The 24213-nt window shown below is 41.2% G+C and overlaps 1 protein-coding gene across 2 annotated transcripts in view; it reads right to left on the bottom strand.

Moving 5' to 3' along the window:
* The window catches only part of LOC310871417 (extended synaptotagmin-2-A-like), a 70434-nt gene that overhangs the window by 12440 nt on the left and 33781 nt on the right, over positions 1–24213 (bottom strand). The window contains exons 8-15 of one of the 2 annotated variants that reach the window (XM_083782915.1): positions 18245–18300; positions 10711–10831; positions 9482–9658; positions 8192–8274; positions 7158–7206; positions 6654–6743; positions 5485–5583; positions 873–935 (exon numbers count right to left, since the gene is read on the bottom strand). In XM_083782915.1, the coding sequence (XP_083639041.1) occupies positions 873–935; positions 5485–5583; positions 6654–6743; positions 7158–7206; positions 8192–8274; positions 9482–9658; positions 10711–10831; positions 18245–18300 (738 nt within the window). The remainder of the gene's footprint in view (positions 1–872; positions 936–5484; positions 5584–6653; positions 6744–7157; positions 7207–8191; positions 8275–9481; positions 9659–10710; positions 10832–18244; positions 18301–24213) is intronic. The other variant, XM_083782916.1, reaches the window with a different exon arrangement.

Raw genomic sequence — 24213 nt, forward strand, 5'->3', positions numbered from 1 at the left:
TTTGATAAAAGAGACATGCTTGATAATGCTGACACTTAGTATTGTATTTACTTACAATATCTTACTTACTGGTAGGCCATTGAAAACTCTGTTATCTTCTATGTTATAATAAAAACTTTATATAATATATGCATTATGCAATATACCTACAACGACAACTACATCTCACATTTGAGTTCTAAATGGTAAAATGTCATTTATAAGAAAAACATAATTACAGAGAAAGTCATTGAAGGGGGAAACTAGAGCTCTAAACACCAGACATCAGACACCAGAAATCATTTCAGATTTGAAGAAAAGTTAAGTATTCAACGGACTGATCGGCTTAGTGGATGATTAGCTTACTAGAAAACAACGTTATTTACAAGAGCTTGTTAAATGATTTAGTTTGTGAGTTGATTAATGATATTTCACAACAGTGGTCAGTAACTGGAGTCAAATGGCAAGACATTTTGAATGCAACATGGCCTCTGTGGGGACAATATCTTGAAACTATTCCTGAAACTAGTATACGAGTCCAAATACATAAACCTAGTCTGAAAGATCTAAATCTGACAATGATAATCTAATCATTGAATTTGGTCTCTCCTTGAAGATAGCTGAAGCCTACAATCTGGAATTATGTAAATCTGCACTGGGTATGCGTGCACATGTGTGCAACTAATGCGTGCACATGTCAGTATGTGTACGTGATTGGAGTGCATGCATGTACTGTATATACAGTGTGTGGTTTATATCTAGGTACTGTACATGCATAAACTGCAACGCTCGTGCATACAGTATGAATCGGGTATGTCTGTGCCTCTCCCTGTCTATCTTTCTGTCTGTATGTATCTTTAAAGGTTAAGTGTGCTCTGTTGATGTCATGTTACCTTGATGGCTTTACTGACTGAGGCCTTCTTCAGCCCCTCAGAGTTGAACTCTAACGGATTGCGCTTTGATTTCCCCAGTGACACGGTAGGAAGAGAAGCAACACAAACACACACGCACCACTCGGGTTATTAGGGAGTGGAGACGGGAGGACGTGCAAGATGAAGGACAAGGAAGAAGGTTATTGATGACTGACACAGCACCACCACCACCACCACCAAACATAATGTGAGACAGACGGTAAGACAACAAGGATGATCACATGGTTAAACATGGAGCCAAGATCACAACACAAAGTCATTGGTTAGACGAGAACCAATACGAATGGACCGTGTTGCAGAGCAGAGGGGGAAGAACGGACATGACATTCATGAAATGATTAGCTGACAATACAAATGTTTTATTAGTGCTGAATCCACCTCTGTACAATTCAGTCTGCTTTAAGCACTTTGAAATCATGGCAAGAAATCTGGACAATTTGTATTGTTTTTAACCACTTAAACCCTCTAGACTTAGTTAACTGGACCCTTGGGACGCGTTTTCTTATCTACACCAAATCCCTTTGCCCAAAACCGCCGATTTACAAGCTCACAACACATCACGTTGCGACGCGCTGAGCTTGTAGATCGCCTATTTTTGGCTAATGTTCTCCCCAGAATATGGATGCTCGGGTTCAAGTGGTTAAACGGCTATAAAAATGTACTGATAGAGTGGAGTCAAATACACTTTAGATGCAATTATTCAAAATGGGTGCCTTCAAATGACCTGACCTATGCCTTACATCCCTGAGGTCATCACTGATCTAATGAAAGGATTGGTCTAAGCTTCTGTTCCATTAGTCTATTGCATGACAAAGAAATCAGTGACTTCTCAGGGATGGAGGGCTACATTTAAAATGAATAAATGTTGGTTTCCTAACCCCTTTGATCACCATTACTCTTGTGTGACAACAACACTACGCAGTGAGTGCATAATGTTTAATGGACAGTACAAGACAAGTTGGTTTAGCATCATCTTAAAGGACCACTTCACCACTTTTCAACCCATCTTCATATAATTGGTCCTCACTAATGTTAATGATAAAATACCACAATACCACAAAAAAAACAAGATTTGAAACAAATATTTAGATTTGTATTATCGCGAGAATGATGGCTTCCATTATCGCATTGCAACTTTTCAGGAATAGAAAGACTGCAGTTTCTATTAGCTTGGATTCCCTGTTGATGATGTCAATTATATGATGATAGATTGAAAAGTGGTCAAGTGGTCCTTTAAAGGATTTGCACACATAAGAGGTAAAACTGCTTGCAATATTCTTGTCACATAGTGAAGGTAATCAAAACTATTTTGTCATTAGGTCAACCAAATTAAACTCTGGCATCCTTGATGCTACATGTTCCGAGCATATAGATCAGCTATAAAATAATCACACAACTAAGTATATAGGACTTAATAGTTAAGCCTATGTCCTCAGAATCCCCATATTAGCAATGGGGATTGGATCATACGTTTGCTGCCCCCTGGTGGCACAATTACACAACAAATTGTGTGGCATTTGACACATGTTACTATGAATCAGTTAACAACCACATCATTATGTGGTTGTTACTTGGCAGTAACAACCACTTGGCAGTGGTATTAATTGAAAATGTGCATGTTGCATTACTGATATATAGGTTATAACATACTTAACTGTCTTTTTGTGAATGTGTTATTAACCTAGGTTGTTGAAAAGTCACACAAACATGTGTTGTCATGCACACTACACAATGTTTATTGAGAGTGTAAAGGGGCGTGGCCATGGAGGAGGGCTAAACCCATCCATGTGGGGGAAAACAAGTAGGATGGAGGGATGGCAATCCACTAATAATTCATCCTCCATAATACCATCAAAATACAATCTAATGTGCTCCCATATTCATTTATTTACCTTCCTTTCCTTTCTTTAAAGAAAATAGATATCGTTGCTGCTGTCGGACAGAAACCTCACACAGTCCATATTTCAACTTTTTATGTTTGTTTTGTTTTTTTTGGGGGGTGGGGCCGGGGGGGGAAATTAACACCCTACAGTAGTTAATCTTACTACATGTAGCAAGAATAGCTGTTCTACAAGCTCGTATCGAGATCATGCGAATGAGCTTGTACATCTGCATTATTTTTTGTGTGTCTGTGATGTGGGCATAATAAATATCAAACCAATGAAAAGTGAGAGAGAAAGCAGGAGCTTGTGACTTGTGACTAATAACTACATTGGATCAATTGGAACACAGGTTATTATTATGAATTAATTAATTAATTTCAAATGTAACGGTTTTATTTTTGGACATGCAGGTTTCCACCCGACAGTGACGATGGCTGAGGTTCATCGAACTGTTGTTGCTAGAGTGTCCTGTAAGATGACAGGCAAAAACTAAAATAACTTTCAAATGAGACAAGTACTGATCCGATGCAGCTTTGATCAGTGGTGGTTTGCTTTAACTAGAGTTTCCTAACTAGAAGCCCTGCACATTTGGTCCTACTTCTCAGTTTGTTAACTTTGTTGTAATTGCTGAGATACTGTACATTATAGGCAATTTGATTAAAGTTCAAACCATTTGCACAATTAATGACATAGTAGTAATTCAAGCATGTGCACAAGGTTAAAGTCTTCATGCTTTCAATCCCCACACACACACACACACAAACAAAATAATCACACGATAATAAAAAACAACAACAACCTCACACTGTCACATTAAGGCCAATTCATTCTTTGTCAAATGACCCTTTCGTCAAACATCGCTCGACAAAAATGGCATAAATTAGACGGCATATTTGAAACACACATTAATTAGAAACCCTCAAGCAGACAAACAGCCAATGGACTCACAAAGAGGCTCCTATAGAGAGAAGCAGTGTTCTCACAGAACACCAGCCCAGCCGCACGCCTCTCTTTGAGGAAACCAGAGCCCAAGTTCCCCTCGAACACACTCTTCACAGGAGGAAGAGGAGGAGGAAGAGGAAGCGGAGAGGAGAAGCAAAGAAGAAGAAAAAGAGGCTGAAAAGAGGCAAGTCAGGCTTCCGCTATGGAAGCATCAATCTGCTATGGAAGCATCAATCTGCTATGGAACCATTAAATACATATTAACATGAGAAAGCCTGGTAGTTTAAAAATGGCGTATTTCAATGACAGTTAGTCATTGAACATACCAATATACCATTAATATTATTATTTGTTTAACTTAAGTTAATTAACTTATACTAATGGGTGTCTGAATGGGAGCATGGCAAGGGTGTCTGAGTGGGAGCTGAATGTTTACTTTTAACATTCAAAAGCTATGGCCTTTAGTCCCAACATTTCCTGCATCTTTACGATGAGATGGACAAAGCAGCAAAGTAAAGGAAGAAAGTAATGTATAAAGATAGCAAAGAGACCAAGGAGATTGTAGACTAGCACACAACAGTCTAACACCTGCAACAATATCAAATTGTTTTTTTCCATTTTGAAATTATTTTTTCTAGTTTAAAATAAATACATAAAGGCTTGAATAGGACTATATAGGAGGGGCTGTGTCTGATCAAGTGAACATAGAAGGAAAAAGTCCTTATGCACACCTACTGTACGAGGGACAGGTGTGTCGGATAAATCAACTGGAAGAGTAGGAATCTAGCACACTGTCTTCACTTACAGAATCTTATTTAAATAGCCCGAAGAAAGTCTGACCGACCAAAACATTGCTGCTGCTAATATAAAATTCTGTAAGTGAAGACATTGTGTGGGATTCCTGATCAGATGAATATCAAATACCTAAATATAGAATCAAGCAACTTAAAAACTGTCTGGAGTTTCACACAAGAGCAGAGTTGACATTAGAATGATCCCAGTGTTTTAAAGTGAAATACCCATTCAAATAAAACTATTGTGTACAGCTTACAGCCAGAACACTGTATAAAACACAATGTAGTGTGCAGATACTTTAACAATCACAACTACAGGTATGTATTAAGCCCTTAAACCCTAGGGCCTCTATTCTGGGGTGAACATTCAGCGAGAATAATCTACAAGCTCACAACGGGTTGCAACGTCATGCATTGTGAGCTTGCTATTATTGGCGAAGAGATTTAGTGTTGAGAGAAAAAAAGTAGCAGACCTAGCTACACAGATACAGTAAAGGGTTTTTACGTGGTTAAATACAATGTAGTGTACAGCTGACAGCCACAAATTTGTCCAAAAAAATAAAAATAAAAGATCCAGTTACACCCGATATGTTCTTTATATTAACAAACAAGAACAAGAAATATTTGCAATTTATATTTGGCTGGGTTCTGTGTGTAAGGCATAACAATGAGTAGCCAAGAAATAAATAAAAATAAAATAAATATATATATATATATACAAAAAGAAAAAAAGATTTCAGTATGATACTTCTGAAATGGATGTTTAGTGTATTACATAATATGCAATACATGACTTCATAACAATGAAAGGGAATTTTCCAGTTTTCATTTCCCATCGACTTGCTCTAAATGTATAGAAAACGTATTCATCACCATGAAATCAATCCCGTCATCTCTCTGGACATTACTACTACTAGTAGCATCTCAGGAGGACTTTCTATCGGTCTGACTTACCGGCAGGTTGCGAGCAGAGTCCAGAAACACGACCAGCAGAGCTGAGGACAGACCATCGTTGGCGTGACCTGCCCTGTCTGCCTTGATGCTGGTCAGAGTCTGTGGAGAGACAGCAGCTGGACGTTACTGCAACCTCACCGCTCAATGGGCTCTATGCACACAGAATGACTCCTCCTACTTCCAGGCAGCTTCCCTACTTCCTTCGCAGGTGTTACCGATGGTAGTAATTAAGGCTCCGTTCCATTTAGTGTGGAGTGGTTCTCAAACTCAAGGACCCCCATAACTCGGAGTGTACGATGCATTGTGTGCTTGTAGATCTGCTATTTTCACTACTTCTTAAATGTTTATTTATTAGAAATCACACCTGTGTGAACCGAGTGGTGCAACTTCCCCCTCTCTCTCCCCCCCCTCCTCTCCTCTCTCCCTCCCCCCCCCCCTCCTCTCCTCTTTCTCTCTCTCTCTCATTAGCAGGCAACAGTGCAGCACCAATACTATCTCTCTCTCTGTTTCTGGCAACAGCGCCCCTACTGGTATTATACTGGCTCATTAACACATACATAGGTGAACACATAGGTGAACACGGACATTGCTGTTCCTTGGAGTGGTTGCACCACTAAAAAAATTATGGAAATTATACATTTTCTGATTTCATTCATGAAATACTTTAACCCATTCTGGGCGGGCACCCATTTTGGTGTTGGCATCATGTCATGCTTTATCTATTGAAAAATAGCAGATCTACAAGCTCATAGCTCGCCACCGAGTGGCGCGCTATGAGCTTGTAGGTCTGCTATTTTTCTAAAAATCGAAGAACGACTGACATTTTTAGAATCTGATCTCAGGTCAGAATGGGTTAATCAGACCAGTGTGTGTCCAGTGGAAACCTCGTATGAATCTGATCTCAGGTCAGAATGGGTTAATTGATGAAAGGTTTGTCTAAACCACACACACGCTCAATTAATTTGACCATGTATAGTAGCACTGCAGCATAGCGGGCGTTTTGTCCAGAGCCGTTCTCAGTATGATAATAATTTATCACGCTGAGGAAGGCTATGGCCCGAAATGTTCAGCGTAATTGCCTATCAGGACTTTCTGTGAGCGCTGGTGTTTTTTGTTTACTGGATTCTGTCACCACTGAACGCCAAGGGAAATAAAACTGACAGTCTTACCTGGTCTAATCTCTCTGGAGTGGACAGCAGAGACAGCCACTCCAGTTTGAGATGTAGCTTTCCTGTTGCAACTTCATCCATCACAAACCACTGGGCAAAGAAAACAACAATGGTTAACCATAACTCATACAGACTTTCAAAAGAAATCACCCAGCCCATAAGTTAATATGTGACAGATTCATTATTAGATAAAGTGAGATATGAGCAGAGACAGGTAGGCAGACAAGTATACTGATAGGCAGACATATACTGTAGACACACAGTACAACATAATCACATTCAGTACCACAATCAAAATCAAAATAATGATACAATACAAAAACAAGCAATAAAACAATGCAACCTTATGAAAATCCTATCATTCAAAACTAAGGGATAGTGAGGGAATTGTTCTTCATGGCAAATTACCCCCATCTGCATCAATTATAGAAAATATAATTACAAGAAAAAACATCTAAAATGCAAATGACTGAGAAACAAAACAAAATAAAGTCTGCAGAATACCTCTTCAACCTTCTGTTCCTTCTGCAGCTCAGCCATGTCAATCACCAGACTGCAATCAAGTCACAAACACAAAACCATTTGGAGAAAGTCACAACAGTACAGCTGAAGGCTTCTGAATAATTAGCGATTCAATACTGTATGTTTTTGAAAGCAGGTCGAAGCAAATCACCTGCTAATTCAAGAGGTGTCAGATAGAAATGGTTTGGCAATTTTATGGAAAAACTAGAAAAGTGCCCTCAAGCCGGGTTGCCTACCCAGGGCCCGCAAACTTTGGAGTGCAGTCATAGCCAATTGGAATGGAATCTGTCAAATCTGCTGTAATCTGCTGATGTTGCGGGGTCCACACCCCCACAGGCCTACACGGTAACTCTGTCCTTTCTCGACCGTTTTGGACGCGAGGCGGCTCGTCGGAACCGGCCCGGCCCCCTGGGCGTGTTCCTGGGGGTCTGGATGTTGCGGCGTCCCCCCAGGGACCCCCACACGGTACAGCTGCACCGCTCACTTCACACAGGTGTGATTTCTTTTTAACTCTGGTGACTTGAAAAGTTCAGCACCTATTGTATAAATACACTTTTTCCTTCACTTTCAAAGGTAATTCTCCAAAGTAATCAACTAGTCGGCTGGTCAAACAGGTCCCACAGCACTGACAGCAGTGGATGGAAGGAGAGTTCAACCATTTGCAAAGTGTAAATCAACCATTTCTGCTTCAAATAGACTTTTTCTTGACTTGGGGCACCCTGGCGCATATTAGCCTCGTTCTCAGCCATACTCATCTAAGAAGAGATGTCTGGAGGTTTTACATTCCAGGCAGTCAGCATTAGATCATATTTCCAATTACAGGACCTGCTTACTGTAGGTAAAACTAATCTCATCGGAATAGGGTTCATGTGCATATTGAGAGAGGGAGAGGGAGAGGGGGAGAGAGAGAGAGAGAGAGAGAGAGAGAGAGAGAGAGAGAGAGAGGGGTACATCAAGCATAGTATTGATCATACTCCTGTGAGCTGATTGTACAAATTAAAAGTACAGTGCAGTACCGTCCCAGGAAGTCATCTTTATCGGTGTCTTCGTCAAACAGTTCTATCTCCAGCATCTTTCCTGTGTGGTCGTACACTAGAGCCTGACGGAGGGGAAAAAAGCCATTCATAAGGATGTCAGTTATGTGATAGAGCCATGCATAACAGGGAAGGTTGAGAATGGGAAAATGTTATTAACCCATTCTGACCTGAGATCAGATTCATACGAGGTTTACACTGGACAACACACTGGTCTGATGAACCCATTCTTTTTTTTTTAAAGATATTTTTTTGCGGCTTACGCCTTTTATTAGTTTTTTTTGAAGGGACAGACAGTAGGCTGACAGGAAACGGGAGAGAGATGGGGGAAGACATGCAGTAAAGGCCGTGTCGGGCTCGGGAGTCGAACCCGCGGCACACTGCGACTGGATTACCAGTCGGGTGCCCAGACGGTTACGCCACCGCCTGGGCGTGATGAACCCATTCTGACCTGAGATCAGATTCTAAAAATGTCAGTCGCTCTTCGATTTTTCAAAAATAGCAGACCTACAAGCTCGTATCGCGCCACTCGGTGGCGCGATATGAGCTTGTAGATCTGCTATTTTTAAATAGCTAAAGCATAACATGATGCTGACACCAAAATGGGTGCCCGGTCAGAATGGGTTAAAAACATATATAAACAAACATGTGTGGAGGAAATACAGTATCTGCTAAATGTATTTTAGACAATTTGTTTGCATGTTTTTGAACAGTTTCATTTATTTTTCGAAATACCACAAAAACAACACCATCTACCAAACACAAATGTCTGAACCTTTTGGGTTATGCTCAAATAAAAAAATGCAAATATATTGGTTAGACAAACAGACTGACAGAGACATAACGCATATAGATTTTTAGCATCATATGACATTGCACATCATTTCCTAACCCGTTCCTAACACATCAAACGCAGTACCCCACCACCCCAGCACCACCGGTGGGCTCTGCTATCTATGCTCCCCATGGGGGGGTTATTGTATATCTATCTCCCTGCTCTTATGTTTTATGATGTTGCTTAATCATGCCGAGCAGGGAGAAATCCAGCAGAGCCGAACGCCAAGTCAAATATCATATGCACACTCATTACTCATTCTGCAATAAATATTGTTTAATCTATTCGTGAGTTGTCTGACTGAAATACAGTAGAGCAGGCGCCCTACACTGAAATTTTGCTTTGGCTAACTCTGGCCCATTGATGTGAAAACTGACATGTTGATGAATTTTGTCCCTGTCAAATAAATAAAATAAAATAAAAGGTTGTGTGCTTACCTCGTACACCTCGTTCCATTTAGGGTTGACGGTCTCATGGATGACTTTACTCTGAAAGAGCTGGGTTCCTAGCTGGATGACTCCATACGGGTCTGACTTGCCTTTGATCAGCCCTCCCAGGAACCGGTCCTTACCCAGTAGGTCCTGAGCCTCCATGAAGTGGATCCGCAGCACACCCTGAGAGCACCGGAACCAGAACAGTGAGATGGCCAGTGTCGATTTTGTCGACTAAAACTACCAGACCAAAATGTTAGGGAGGGACTAGTGTACAAGAAAAATCACAATCACTTTGGTGGAGATTTGTAGTGAATCGATGACAAATAATTGGAGGTTTGAGGAGGACAATTCGAAGGAAGGTGTTCGTTTAAATACGGACCAAAGATATCCAAAATGCTATTTAAATACATCCATATTTAGTGATACTACGGGTAATCTGGTAATAAAAAACAACATGCCTAATCAAGTAATAAAAACATAGTCTCTCCCTGTTAATCAAGTCATCAAAATAAATATACAGTACCTAATGGTGTTTTTAATCTATCTCTATTGTCTAATCTCTGTCGTTTAACGGTTAAACGACACAATATTATTGCTATATTTCTAACTGGACTGTCCAAAAGAGATTGGCAGCCAGTGCAGGGATGCTAGGATGGGGGAAATATGGCTCCAGTCCAGACCAAGGTCAGCATCCAAAGAATAGTCCAGGTTTCTAGCAGTATTTTTAGTAGTTTTTAAATTAGAATGAACTGCACCTTGAATAGAAAGACATTTATAAAGTTTAAGTTATTACTTCACATTATACACTATACACACCAACATTGTTCTCATTACTCTCATCTGGACTGAACATACTACATAACATAACATGGTATTCCAGTGTTTTGAATAGTTTCTCTCAAGACGTGTGCGTGACCACACACGTTTGGCAATTTCAAGTATGTGTTTCTGTACTTACTGTAGTTTGTTGTGTACACGTTCAACAATGTGTTTGCTTGTGTGTGTGTGTGTGTGTGTGTGTGTGTGTGTGGTAACAATACAGCTCAATGTAACTCACAACAACGAATTACGGATGCAATATGCCGTCAGCCATTATTTATCATTTGCTGCCACAAAGATAAATGTCACTTAAGGTCATCTGACTTTAGGTCTGTGAATGTATGTGTGCGTGCGTGCGTCTGTGCGTCTGCGTGTGACTGTGCGTGCGTGACTGTGCGTGCGTAGTTGCGTACCTTGGGCATGGGGAAGCGTAGCTGGGCCAGCTGTGCTTCTCCCACAAGAGGAATGGTGATTCTGTTTGGAAGAACCAGGTAACTGTAGATGATGTCCTGGATGATGTTGTCACACAGACCACTGAGAGAGAGAGAGAGAGAGAGAGAGAGAGAGAGAGAGAGAGAGAGGGGAAGGTGGTCAGAGGGAGGTGAAGGAGAAATAGAGAGCATATAGAAATTAATTTGACCCAGATGAGAGAAGATGCTGACCATGCACAACTCCTACAATGTAAAACAAGTTTCTAGTTTGCAGCAACATGCTTCTCTGAAGAAACTTTTCTTGGTGTCTTACTGTTCCACTCGGTACTCAGCATCTACACATTCTTCTTGTCTAAATAATTTATAACGGAGAGGAGTGTTTATTTTATAGGGAACCAGCTTTTTGGGTCTGGCTCAACACAGTCGACCATACGATACTGAGAGCCAAACAAATATCCTTAGGCAAAAACTACACATCTATCATGGTCCCCAAGGTTAAAATCTTGAAACACTTCAACCCTATGACACCCCCCACCTACCCATTTATACAGTACTTTCAGATTTTAACTCAATAAACCCAGTCAAACGCTGGTAGATAAGAATGTTGACCCCAGCATGCCACCATATCTAAAGCTTCCTGTGGAGAAGGTGAAGCACTCAGTCTCTTACGTCGCCTCCGGTGTGACATCTCACCCTGACCACCCCCCCCCCCTCCCCCTCCACAAACCACTAGTGAAGTCATCACAGCAGCTCTGTCAACACCCTTAAATAGGCAGACAACACAACTGTAATAACCTAGGACTCGAGCAACAATAACATAGAGCACGTAGCCCAAGCAGTCACTTGATGCCTTGACAAAAACCAACACATGACCAAACATTTTTTGTTGTGGTGATCATCATTTTATGGTTATAATTCATATTAATCAAGGTGTCATAGCCAGTATGGCTCCCGCTTAAAATATTATATGTTTGGTACTACCAAGGCCTTGCGATGTGATTCAAATCAATACAAGCTCACAACAACGCTAAGAGCTTGTTGAACGCCAGCCCTACAGGTAAGTACTACATGCCATCCCCTTAAAAGACACTGTAGACACTATGCAGCTGGCCATGTCCATCTGCCCACAGTCTGGCACTGGCACATGACAGACGCGCACACGCACGCACGCACACACACATTCACAGACACACTGAAGACACAAACAGGCATCATGTTTCAGCATGTGTAAATACACGCAGACACGTGTCCCCACTTTGCAATACAAAATAGTCCACATGTCGCAAGAGAACTTAGCATGCACAAGCATAGCATAGACATACAGTACAGTATAGACAAGACTGCATAATTATGTAAATTTGCACTTGTAACTTGCGACTCAAGTGAGAACAGAACAAGTTTGCTTTGCACGCATGCATGCACGCACAGGCATGGTGCACCTTCCACACTTGAACAAATACCAACAACAACACAGTGAGACATCAATCCCCCAACGTGTGCACGCACGCACGCACATGGCATCCCATACTTTCCAGGCAGTAGCTGTGAATACTCCAGGGTTTAAATGTTTCCTGTTGAGATTATCCAGGCAGCCATGACACATGTCTTTTAAAGTAAACGATACACACAACATACATAACTTGCTAACAGAGTGCTTGGAATTTGAGAAGTGAATGTGTAAACAAAGTGTGTGAAACTACATCTATTTACATGTGAACGTGCGTGCGTGTGTGTGTGTGCGCGCGCGTGCGTGTGTGCCTGAGAGAGAGAAAGATACTGTGACTGACTGAGTGACTAAGTGCAGTCTATTACTGCTAATCCCCTCTAGAGGGCAGCATTGCACTAAACTGAAACCTTCCATGTGTGGGCGTTCAGTTATTCACAATGAGATGAAGTTTTGATTGATTGATTGAAATATTATTAACAGTTTGCAGAATTACAGTACATTTCAAGCACAAACTCAATACAAAGACTGTTAACTGTGAGTGGACGACCCAATTAAGCATTACACTTGTTTACAAGAGGGTCCACCTTGTTCAATTCATCAAAACAATTAGAGACGTACAAATAGACACTTCTATATACCGGTAGTCAAAGAACAGAACAGGAATTCATCATAAAGGAGGTAAAAAGGGAAAAGAAACATATACAGTTTCGAATTGCAGCCGTCCGTAGGTGCCCTTTGAGAGCGGTTTTGAAGGAGTCAAGGGATTCGCATGTCTTAATGACTGTTGGTAGGGCGTTCCACATTTCGGTGGCATAGGAGCGAAAATAATTTAGTCCCTTGTTTGTGCCGAATCTGGGTTGTACATGGTTTGTTGCACTCCCTCTGTTGTTGTGGGTGTGGAGTTCCACAGGGAAAACTGATCCAAGTGCATTTCCCTACTTCACCCTCAACTAAAAGACACCATTACAGACTGATTGGAGGACAGCTAAGACACCAAACATATAATCATCTCCAGATCAGCATTACTTGGTGCTGAACTCCCATTCCAATCCCTTCTGCTCCAAACCTGCTGTGGGTTGAGCCTATAAAAGGAGTTAGTTTTGGGGATGGGCGAAGAGATGGGAGGGGGGATGGATAATTCTCGCCTGTAAGGAATGTCATAAATGACCGCATATAATGTAAGTTCTTTGTTGTTGTTAGCATGCGTACAGTATGTGTGTGCGTGAGAGAGAGGGGGAGATAGAGACAGACACACACAGTGCTAGGGGTGACCTCAGGATTCTGCTGTTTGGCTACAAAATGCAAATTGAGTGAGGAAATATGAGCACCAACAACAGAAACCACACACACACACACACACACACACACACACACACACACACACACACACACACACACACACACACACACACACACACACACACACACACACACACACACACACACACACACACACACACACACACACACACACACGGGTGTGTCAGACTAGTAGAACAAGGAGAGCTACATTTCTGGGTGGAGTCTCTTTCTCTCTCTCTCTCTCTCTCTCTCTGAACAGTGTGTGAGTGTATTGGAAAACCAATGTCAGTATGGAGACATACACGCTACAGTTCATCTGAGGATGCGTGTAACAGTGCGCTGTGAGCTGTTTTACTTTGGCCTGGTTTGGTTTATGCTACATTATCCTAAACCAGTGGTCCCCAAATAAAACTTGTTTGACCGTGCACCCCCTATTACCCCCAATGCTAAGTCTTGTTGTATTTGGCCAAAAATGATATATATTTTTTAATGCTTATGGCAAAAAAATCACAGCATGTGATTATTCCCGCAGCTGCTCTATACATCTCCTTACAGTGGTAAAGGAGATGCTTGGTGTGGAGTGGTGCTTGTGCTAAATAACACCATAAAACCGCCATTTGACCATTACCCTTTTCATGAGGGCGTTCGTGCACCACAAGGGGTGCACGCACCACAGTTTGGGAACCACTGACCTAAACCAAATTTAACAGTGTTTAACTTTAGATGAGTTTAATTCACCTGTTTATATTAGCTTATTTATTTGATGCGAATAATAATAATCGTTTGGTTTTGGTCAAGACATTTAAGACGAGGAAGAATTACCAGGTCAGAAGCATGGAACTTAAAAAAGTAAAGTCTAGAAGTTGGCCCGATAGTTATCCATAGGGTTGTACAGTAGATATTTTCAGGCAGAGACCCACCAAAATAAACATAATGATTATTTCAGTTCATATATTATATGAACTGGGGACGCCCCAACCTGACAAGCTCTTGGAATGTATGAGTTGAGACATTTTGACTCGGTTCCACAGATAAATATTGTGTTAATAGCACATCTACATGGTGTTGCGAGGCGCTTGTAAATCTGCTACTTTCATGATGTTTGCCTCTTTCTTATACTGTAGTATTTGACAATTGGCCAATGTTTGACCAGTTTTTATAGTATAGTTTGATGATTACTTTTGATGCAGTAATGGTCTTAAAATTCCTTAAATTGTGTCACCTCACTGTCATCTGGGGACCCCCCAAAAAAAATCACGTGGGGTCCCGCCCCACAGGTTGAGAACCACTGGTGTAGTATAGTTTAGTGTCATTCAAACAGGACAAACTGTAGTATTACTGTAAGTTCATCTTCTCTATCTGAGAAACAGCTCTGGGTCGCCAGACTGAGGAAGACACGAAACATCCGGCGCCCTCTGGTAACATTACTGATGAATGAGGATTGTAGAAGTGCCCTACTTTTGCATCAGACGGGGTTTCATTTCAAAACTTTCTGAAAAAGAAAATAGTTCCTACAGTATGTGCACTAATCAACCTCACACATTATGAGAACACATGTGCTTTTACATCCCGATCCCATCAACATCCTATATTTATAGATGGTCAGAGAACCAAATATAGACCATCTATTTCAGCCTGCCAATGATGTCAGCCCATGAACTTTTAGATGTCTACTTAGATGTCTGCTGTCCGTCAGCAACATTGTATACATTATAAATAACTTGTTAGCACACAGAAGAGTACAGTGTGAATTTAACAAGTTGGCTAAGAGGGCATGACTCAGCAACTGCCCTAAGATAATTAGTATTCCTGACTACAGCTACTGGTCACCTCCTGGACATGTCTACAGTAGTTGTAGAGAGGTGCGTTTTCGGGTTGCACGATTGTGGCTGAAATTATAATCGCAACATTCTTAATAGCGATTTAATCATGCCTCCGTGAGCCTGATGGAGGCGTTGATGAGCTGTGCAATGTTCCGCTTGTAATCCTTGTGTAAATGGGATGAGACAAGGGAAAGGTGCAACAGCTGGCCAAATAATATTTTTTTGAATTACACGATTACAGTGTGGAAAATGTAATCCCAATTTTCTATCAATTCATTGTGCAACCCTACTGTTGACATTAAATGAGTAAATACATTTCAAATGCGCAAATCAACTTCAGTTCTTGAGTGCACAAACAAAGGAGGAGATATTTGAAAACCAAATCAAACAAATGAGACAAGAAGTCACTTGCACGAATGTGTATGAAAGTACTATGAAGGAGAGAGAGTGTGTGTGTGTGTGTGTGTGTGTGTGTGTGTGTGTGTGTGTGTGTGTGTGTGTGTAACATGAATATAATAGGACCTCTCAAGACAGAGCTGGACTCTCAGAAGAGACTATAAAGGAAAGCTTTGCCAATATTCAACCTAAATGCCATTGTGCTGATGCGAGGAGACCAATACTATAGTGTAGCAAAAAGACCCTGTGTCTTCTGTGTATTTCTCCTCAATATATTGACGTCATGAATGGATGATGTCAAACTGCGTCGTTTCACAGCATTGGGCGTACCCTCCATACGCTTGAAGGTGTGAAACGCGCATTTGACGCCATACCGAACATTTTGCAGAGAAATAACACTGGATAACTGATGTCAGCTGATGATGGAGAGACACAGAGAGAGAGGGGGAGAGAGAGAAGGAGAGAGGGAGACAAAGGTGTTTGGATGAAATAGCAGAGAGGGAGGAGGACACAACACAGCCGTCACTAGAGAAAGAGTGCAGTACGTGTGTGTGTGTGACGCAGGGTGTATTGTGTGTGAGTCCCCCCCCCCCCCCCACACACACACACACACACACACACACACACACACAATACGGTACTGTATGTATTTCTCTGAATGCCTGAGGACCTTCGTGCTCTGCTCTTCATGCTCAATAACAATAAATGTCTTTCACCATTACTGTGTGTGTGTGTGTGTGTGTGTGTGTGTGTGTGTGTGTGTGTGTGTGTGTGTGTGTGTGGCTGTGTGCGTGTGTGTATATATTCTAATGATCTGTGTGTATTTATCTGCGTGTGCGTGTGTGCGCACACAGCTCAGAAGGCAGAGCATTCCCTCGAGTATCGCAAGGTGTTAGTGCTCATGTGTCCTTGACCAAGACATCCCATAACTGCTCCCGATGTGCAATCTGGTGCTTTGCATAGTTTCCTCTGCTGTTGGGTGTGTCAATGTGTGTGTGAATATGCCTAACGCACTAATATATATGGATGGAGAAAGGCCCTATATAAATGCCCACATTTACCATTTACATAATAAGTAAGCCAGTCAAATCTGTAACACTAAAAGATAAATATACAGTAAGATCCCACTTGAAGAAAACCGATTGCTTAGCAGAAAAACATCGCTTTACAGCATCTAGATTAGTCTTGTGAATTGTGCTCATTTTTCATTCAGACCAAGCAGTTTGGGCAAAATGGGCACACTATTTTTCAATAGCTAAAGTATAACATAATGATTAGTTACCCCACCAAAAGGGGTTCCCGCTCAGAATGGCTTAATTGATGTGCACTTGTGTAGTTACTATATGGAATACATCCTGGATGAACAATTATTGTGTGTGTGTGTGTGTGTGTGTGTGTGTGTGTGTGTGTGTGTGTGTGTGTGTGTGTGTGTGTGTGTGTGTGTGTGTGTGTGTGTGTGTGTACACAGCATTGTTGTTGCAGTTCTGAACACTGACTGATACAGTGAGAATCTGATCCAACACACAGATAATCCACCTTTAATCCTGTAAATGAAGGTCTCCCTCAATGGTCTCTCAGATAATTTTAAATAGAGGTTGAATGAATGAACGATTGAATAATAGATGTGCAAAATCTCTCTGTGTGTGTGTGTCTGTCTGTCTGTGTTTCTGTCAGACTGTCTACTACTGCACTCGAGAACAGTCTGACCGATCGATTTCAAAGTTGGTGTGTGTATGCCAGAGGACCCAAGGGTATGTTGTGCCGAGTGGGAAGGCGGTCGGAAAGGCAGTTCAGTTGTCCAGAACTGAAAACATAAATCTCTGTAAATCCAAGTCTGTCTGTCTGTATAGAAATCTGTCTGTCTGTGCCATGTTTGAGGGGCGCCCCTCCCTCCTATATTCAGCTAAAGTGTAAAATTCCGTCTCACAAACATTCAATTCCCATTGACAATGAATGGAGAATTTAGGTCATATGTGTCTGAGCAAATCGACATGTTACGTCATGATGATGTGCGATGATAAGAGCACCCCTCACTTCACATGGGTGTGATTTTTATGCCTATGCCCTGTACTGTAGTACTGACGCCATAGACTGGCCTCTAGGTACCATGATAACGGGTACAACGGGTATTGTATTGCCAAGGCTGCCTATTTGGGGCAAATGATGGGACAGTCATGGACAACAGCAGAAAAACAGATCTGCATGAAAACATTGACCAAATATGTCCAAAACCATTCCTTTTTTTATGACTATTGACTATTTTATTAAAGTTTGTGAAAATAGGATATCTGCAAGCTCGTCGCAGTTACACGTCGCTTGTGAGCTTGTACAGTATAACTGTTATGTTCACAAATTGTGTGCGACACTTTGATAAAGTAGCAGGGTATTTATTCATTTTACAAAAATACAAGTTGAAATATGGAGGTTTCTGTCCGACAGTGATTATATGCAAGCTGATGCACAGATAAACAAATACAGTGACACACACAGCTGCTGCTACTACTACTACTACTACTACTACCGTTTTACTGGAAATGTATTTACTTACTTCACACCAGGGATGTCCAACATATTGGTGAGACCAGTCCAATTGATGTCCAGCAGCTAAAATGCAGAAAGAGAACATGATGTTATTATAGAACGACTGACCCAGAAAAACATCAAATCCATTTACTCGGGATGTGTTACCAACAAGAAATACACAATGACACCATTCACACAAACCCGTAGACTGACATCATGACATGTAATCACAAGGAGTTGAGTTTCTCAGGTAATTGTGCAGTTCAGAGCTCAGGTTCAAAATACACTGTTGGCCCATGGTTAAAGCACCTAATAGTTGGAAATACACATTGTGAGCTTGTAGATCTGTATTTTTTTTATTCACCACAATACACATGCTAGGGTTCATGTAGTTAATTTGCTAGCCTATAGTGTGGATATCTGGGCGAAAACAACAGCTACATAAATAAACTAGGATGAGAATGTCCTTAAATGACCTCAAACACGTACATTTAGAAGGAAAATGGGTGACAGGGGAAAGAGACAAACTGTGCAGAGAGACAGACAGCACAGAGAGACGGACAGTACAGTACGGACACCGGAGTTTAAATTCTGCTTAACCACTTGAGCCCTGGGGCCATGTCTTTTTCATTTCTAGTTTTAATAATAATAATAATTTTTAAATCATTCTGAAATATTTTGCCTATAATGAAATGCCCAAAATAGGGATGCCAGAGCTGAGGCAATTAAACTGGGTTTAAACAATGACAACTAACCAACCACCACTTCTATCCTAAACAACGCCAAAGTTCAGAAAATAATCATGCTGGTGATGATACAAAAAGTCTTTAGAGTGTTTCAACTGGCCAACCAAATGGGTTATTGGTATACAGGTGATATTACACTAATTGTACCAAAAACCATGAAGGCTGACTTGACCTATGATAAATATATATTTTTTTTTATCCATTATTTACCCGGGTAGTAGCTCAATTTCATCAACGCACAGACTGACACACACAATAAAACCTGGGAGCTGACCAGTACAACCACAGTCTTAAACTGTTGGCCACTAAGCAGCTCCACTGGAGCAGTTGGGGGTTCAGTGCCTTGCTCAAGGGCATTTCAGCTGTGTTTGGTGAGAGATGGCAATCACCTCCCTACCCAGATTCTCCCTGCCCGTCTGGGGAATCGAACCGGCAACCTTTCGGCAACAAGGGCGCTCCTCTAACCCTTAGAGCCACCGCTTCCCCAAAATGCCTCATAAAATGCAGTTACTGCACTTTGGATTTCTAGGGAAAGAGCATTTATAGCACCATAGTGTCTGCATTGATGGTGGTTTATACTAGTGAACAGTGCAGTGTAAACATGGACACTGCAGTGCGGATGGCTGTACACATGGTGTATGACTATGGGTCATGGTGTGTGAGGGTCACAGTGTGGAAAGTCCACATCACTGTTAACACTGTAGACTGGCTTATCACTGAGGGCTGAATTAGGCCATTACCATGGACTAAGTAAGGCAGTGGGAGTGGTTCCCAAACTCTGGGTCGGGAACCCATTTGTGGGTCACGCGCAATCTTTTATGGGTCCCTGTTTTTTGTGTCCTACATTTGTTTTTAATTATAATTAATTTCATTTCATTTAATTTCATGAATTAAAAACTAATCTAATGATTTTCCCCCAGTAATTTCATGAAGAAATAAAACAGAAATGTCAAGAAACTTCATAAATTAGAAAACAAAATGTTTAAGAAGTTGTGAAAATAGCTTGTAGATCTGCTATTTTCACTAGTTTGGGTCCGGGGCAACCATCTATTTTGGGTCACTGGCTAAGAAGTTTGGGAACCACTGGACTAAGGAACCCATGCAGTATGTCAAGTAACACAATAGTCTTCCCGTAAAACGGCTGAGTTCAGCGAATTAGTCTTTGTGACTCAGCGTTATGATCAATCCAGCAGGTCAGAGGCTGTTTTCTCAGGGTGAATTGACTGGCCCCCGACGTACAAATGTAATCAATAATGCCGATTTGATTAGGATGTTACAACACAGGAAATCTAATGAGCCATTGTCAGGGCTGATATCACGCCTACCTAGTTGTGACGTCATCCCCTCCTTATATAAGGCATCTTGACAGAATTGTTCTCTGTCGGATTATCATCTTAAATCTAGTCTGTTTGAGAATCTAAAACTAAGCCTTGCAATTTAAGTTTTATTAACTTGTCCATAAGGATAAAGACATCGCCAAGACCTATCTTCGGATTATACCAGCTGGTCAGCACTTCCTGCTCTTGTGACCAAGAACCTTCTCCAACCTTACAGCCATTGGCTTTTGGCTTGAGTTTGAAATCACTTGATTGCAGATATTTTATGGTGTGGAAAACGGCTGAACAAAATGTGCCCATTTTCACCAAATGTTGACCTATTTTGTTGGCCTGTATAGATATAGTGTACCGAAGTCCTCACCTCACTCATCCCCTGGGTCACGGAAATAATTTCTCTATGGAAAATAAATAACATTGGTCATCTTGGAATCGTCAAATATAAGAATTGTGGTCCAAAAATAAACAAAGTGTTCCAGCGCAATTATCAGGGAGGTGTTTCTGGCGAAGGTTTAACTAATTCGGCCGTGGTAACGGTAGCGTTTTCTCGCCATTCAGTAATGCTTCATATACATGAGTCAAACCGCCGGGGTCATTTGTTTATTTTTTGAACATAGTTCTTATTCGACACAATATTAAACTCTATGGGAATTCAAAATGGGGGGAAAGAAACACGACCCTGGTAGGATAATCATAATATCTGCTTGGAAGTGTAAATTACGTCAGACTTCGGTGCTCTATGATGACATGGCCAGAACAGGGATGATATGGTAGTTAGTTAGTAGTCATGTAGGAAAGTCTACGTGTGGATATCTGGGCGGGGAAAAAAACAGGTACATAAACTGGAATGACAATGAGAGTCATTGTCATTCCAGTTTATGTACCTGTTTTTGACCTCAAACATGTACATTGAGAAGTAAAATAGGTAACAAGGGAAAAAAGACAAACAGTGCAGAGAGCGAGACAATACAGAGATAAGACTGGGGTTCATGGACCATGTGTAAACTAAACTGTAGCAGTTGAAATAAGACTAATCAATGCAATGTGAAATGCTAGCATTATTTTGAGTACTTGCCTGGTTTGGAAAAAGTCCTGAAATAAGATATAGAACTAGAAGTAGACTATTGGGTATGACAGCTGCCATATCTTGGCTCCAGGGGAAAAATAAAATGTACTTTGAAAAAATAAATCCATTAATCTCTCTTTGTCTATCTGTGTTGATTATTCTGTTATTAAATTACAGTAAAATAGCTACAAATGCAAATTTGAAAAAGATGATGTATCTCAATGGTATATTCCAGGGGCGAGCATCGGCAGCATCAGGCACGCAATTTCAAGATTCTGTCTGGCATGGAGTGCGATTGTGTGTTGCTGTCAGTAGGCTAAAACCTAAAATGAAAAGGACCACTACATCCCTTTTTTGGGGAGGAAAAGACTGCGACTACCCCAGCAGCAGAAGACTGACAGTGAGTCAGTGCCGAGTTTGCTTCGGAAACCCAGATGTTTTTATTTAGGGACGACTTGGTTTATTGAGCCCCCAGATAGCCTCTAGTCCCCGGATAACACCACCATGGCACCACCACCACCACCAGCCTACAGGTAAACAAATGTTCCTACTAATGCTGCTAGCAGTGAAGCTCCAAGCATGGAGGCTAAGGCTTTAAGGCTGCCTACCGGTAATTTCATTTGAAACAGACAGTGGTTTACTGACTATATAAACATTTTTTAATATCCATATTATAGAATGAAAAGTTGTGTTTTCACTGAGCATGATGGAACACCTAATCAAAACATAGAAATCAGCTGTGCCGACTCGAGTCTCGCTGCTCTCCCAGAGTGGAGTCGACTGGGTTGCTAAGGCTAGAGGTTTTCTTGGAACATTTTTGGTCTGTTGATCTATCATTTAAAAAATTACATTATTTTACTGAATATCATAGTTATAATGAACTGTTGTAAAATCTCAATAATACACTTGAGGGTTGTGCTTTACCATCGTTATGGCACTTGTGCGCTGCCTATGTTAAGTTGCCTATCGGCTCGTTCCTGCAGCAATGCCATCAATGACGGTAAAGCACACCCTCTCGTGTAATATTGCTTAAGTAGTATTTTGCCAAGATACAGGAGGCATATCAGCTTCCTGTACCGTGTCAATCCGTTAGCCTTGTGTGATTTTAAAATTAAAATAAAACGCCTGGCATTCATTTCAGGCCTGTATAGGACCTCTGTCTGTATGTCTTTATATGTTGACCTTTCACTAATATCTGTCTTGGTCTTCTGCCTGGATGACTAATCACATATGTATCTAACTCACGAGAGAATCACAAGATTCCCATTGGGAAGGATGTTCTCATGCCAGTGAGTCAACCATCAAATCATAACGATTCTAATCTGTGTGCGAGTCGTCAAGGTTACCAGACATGGGCTGATGTGTTATGTCATAAGGTGTTAGAGGAAGAGGTAATGGGTTGGATGAGAGGGTGTGTTGTATTAAGAAATATCAATTACATTTTGCACATTGTGTGTGTGTGTATGTGTGTGTGTGTGTGTGTGTGTGTGTGTGTGTGTGTGTGTGTGTGTGTGTGTGTGTGTGTGTGTGTGTGTGTGTGAGAGAGAGAGTGAGTGAGAGAGAGTGGGTATGTTCAAACAGTATGTACAGGATTATGTTTCACACTTTGTCCACAGGCCCCATTTCTACAGAGCTTTTCTATTGTTTTTAATAGGATCAGAAGGTCAACATGCTGAAGAACTGCCGTTATTACAATAGCCTATTTAATCCTGCAGGCAAAATTCAGTTTCAGCTTCACCCAGCCGATGGCTGCTCAGATAGTCATGACGAAGGGGACACTCTAACACGTAGGCATGTACAGGCCGGAAGGCAAACGGGTGACCTTCTGATTACCAAAGACGGCCTTCTCTACCACTCAGCTACTGAGCTACAGTGTGTTGCTATTTTATGGGATTGATCGGAACATTTGGAATTTTATATTTGACCTTAGCTCAGAAACTAGTTCACTGAAACCATTTAGTCATAGTTAGTGTATGAAACCTGTATAAACTCATACACAATGAAAGCAAATAAACCAAGATGTTGACATAGCATAATCCAAGACTGTGGCAAGGTAAAGTGCAAAGGTAATTGGAGAACCATGTACTGAGAACAATAACTTGGTTTTGTGGCCTGCTCTCATATCCACATAAAACCTATAGCTACTAGACGCCCTCCTGTGTTCGCTCTACAATAAATGTGTACAATACTGTAAATCCGCCTGAGATGGTACCGGTCAACAGTGAAGTTGACATGACTCACAGTTCTAAAAGCAAACCGGAGCTCACACACCCAACATGACTATGACAGGACTGGAATAACTGGCTTTATAAGCATTGATACCATTTGATAAGGAAGCACAAAAATGCCCCTGTGGTTAATAGAATTGTCACATTCCACCAGGCAGTTTGGCAGTCAAAATCACTCACAACAACATTCTAAAACAAAAAACACAAAGTGAGAGTTTTGCGCGTTTGTGCTTACTGTACCATACTGTTAAAACACTGTTAAAAAAAAGCCTATTCAACGTTTATACAAGTTGCTTTCGCACTCGAGTTTGATGTTGCGTAACCTCCCTGTGATGGCGAACTCTGCCTCGCTACGCCAATTGCTGCAGCTACAGATTCAGGCAGAATCACACTTTTCATGTTTGATTATCTCCTCTCGTTTATCGGCTGTAAATGCTTCAAAAAGCGCTACTGTAGTACATGTATATGTATAAGCTGACTCACAGGAAATTGCTGGTAAATATGCGGGGGCAGCACTATAGAATTGGCAGCCATACCGATGAATGGATGACCAGACAGCACAGGCAGGCAGACGAACAGACAGACAGACGGAGACAGATGTAAAGACAGACTTAAAATGA

The sequence above is a fragment of the Protomyctophum parallelum genome (genome assembly GCF_964188405.1).
Source record: "Protomyctophum parallelum genome assembly, chromosome: 14".
In the NCBI taxonomy this organism is placed as follows: domain Eukaryota; kingdom Metazoa; phylum Chordata; class Actinopteri; order Myctophiformes; family Myctophidae; genus Protomyctophum; species Protomyctophum parallelum.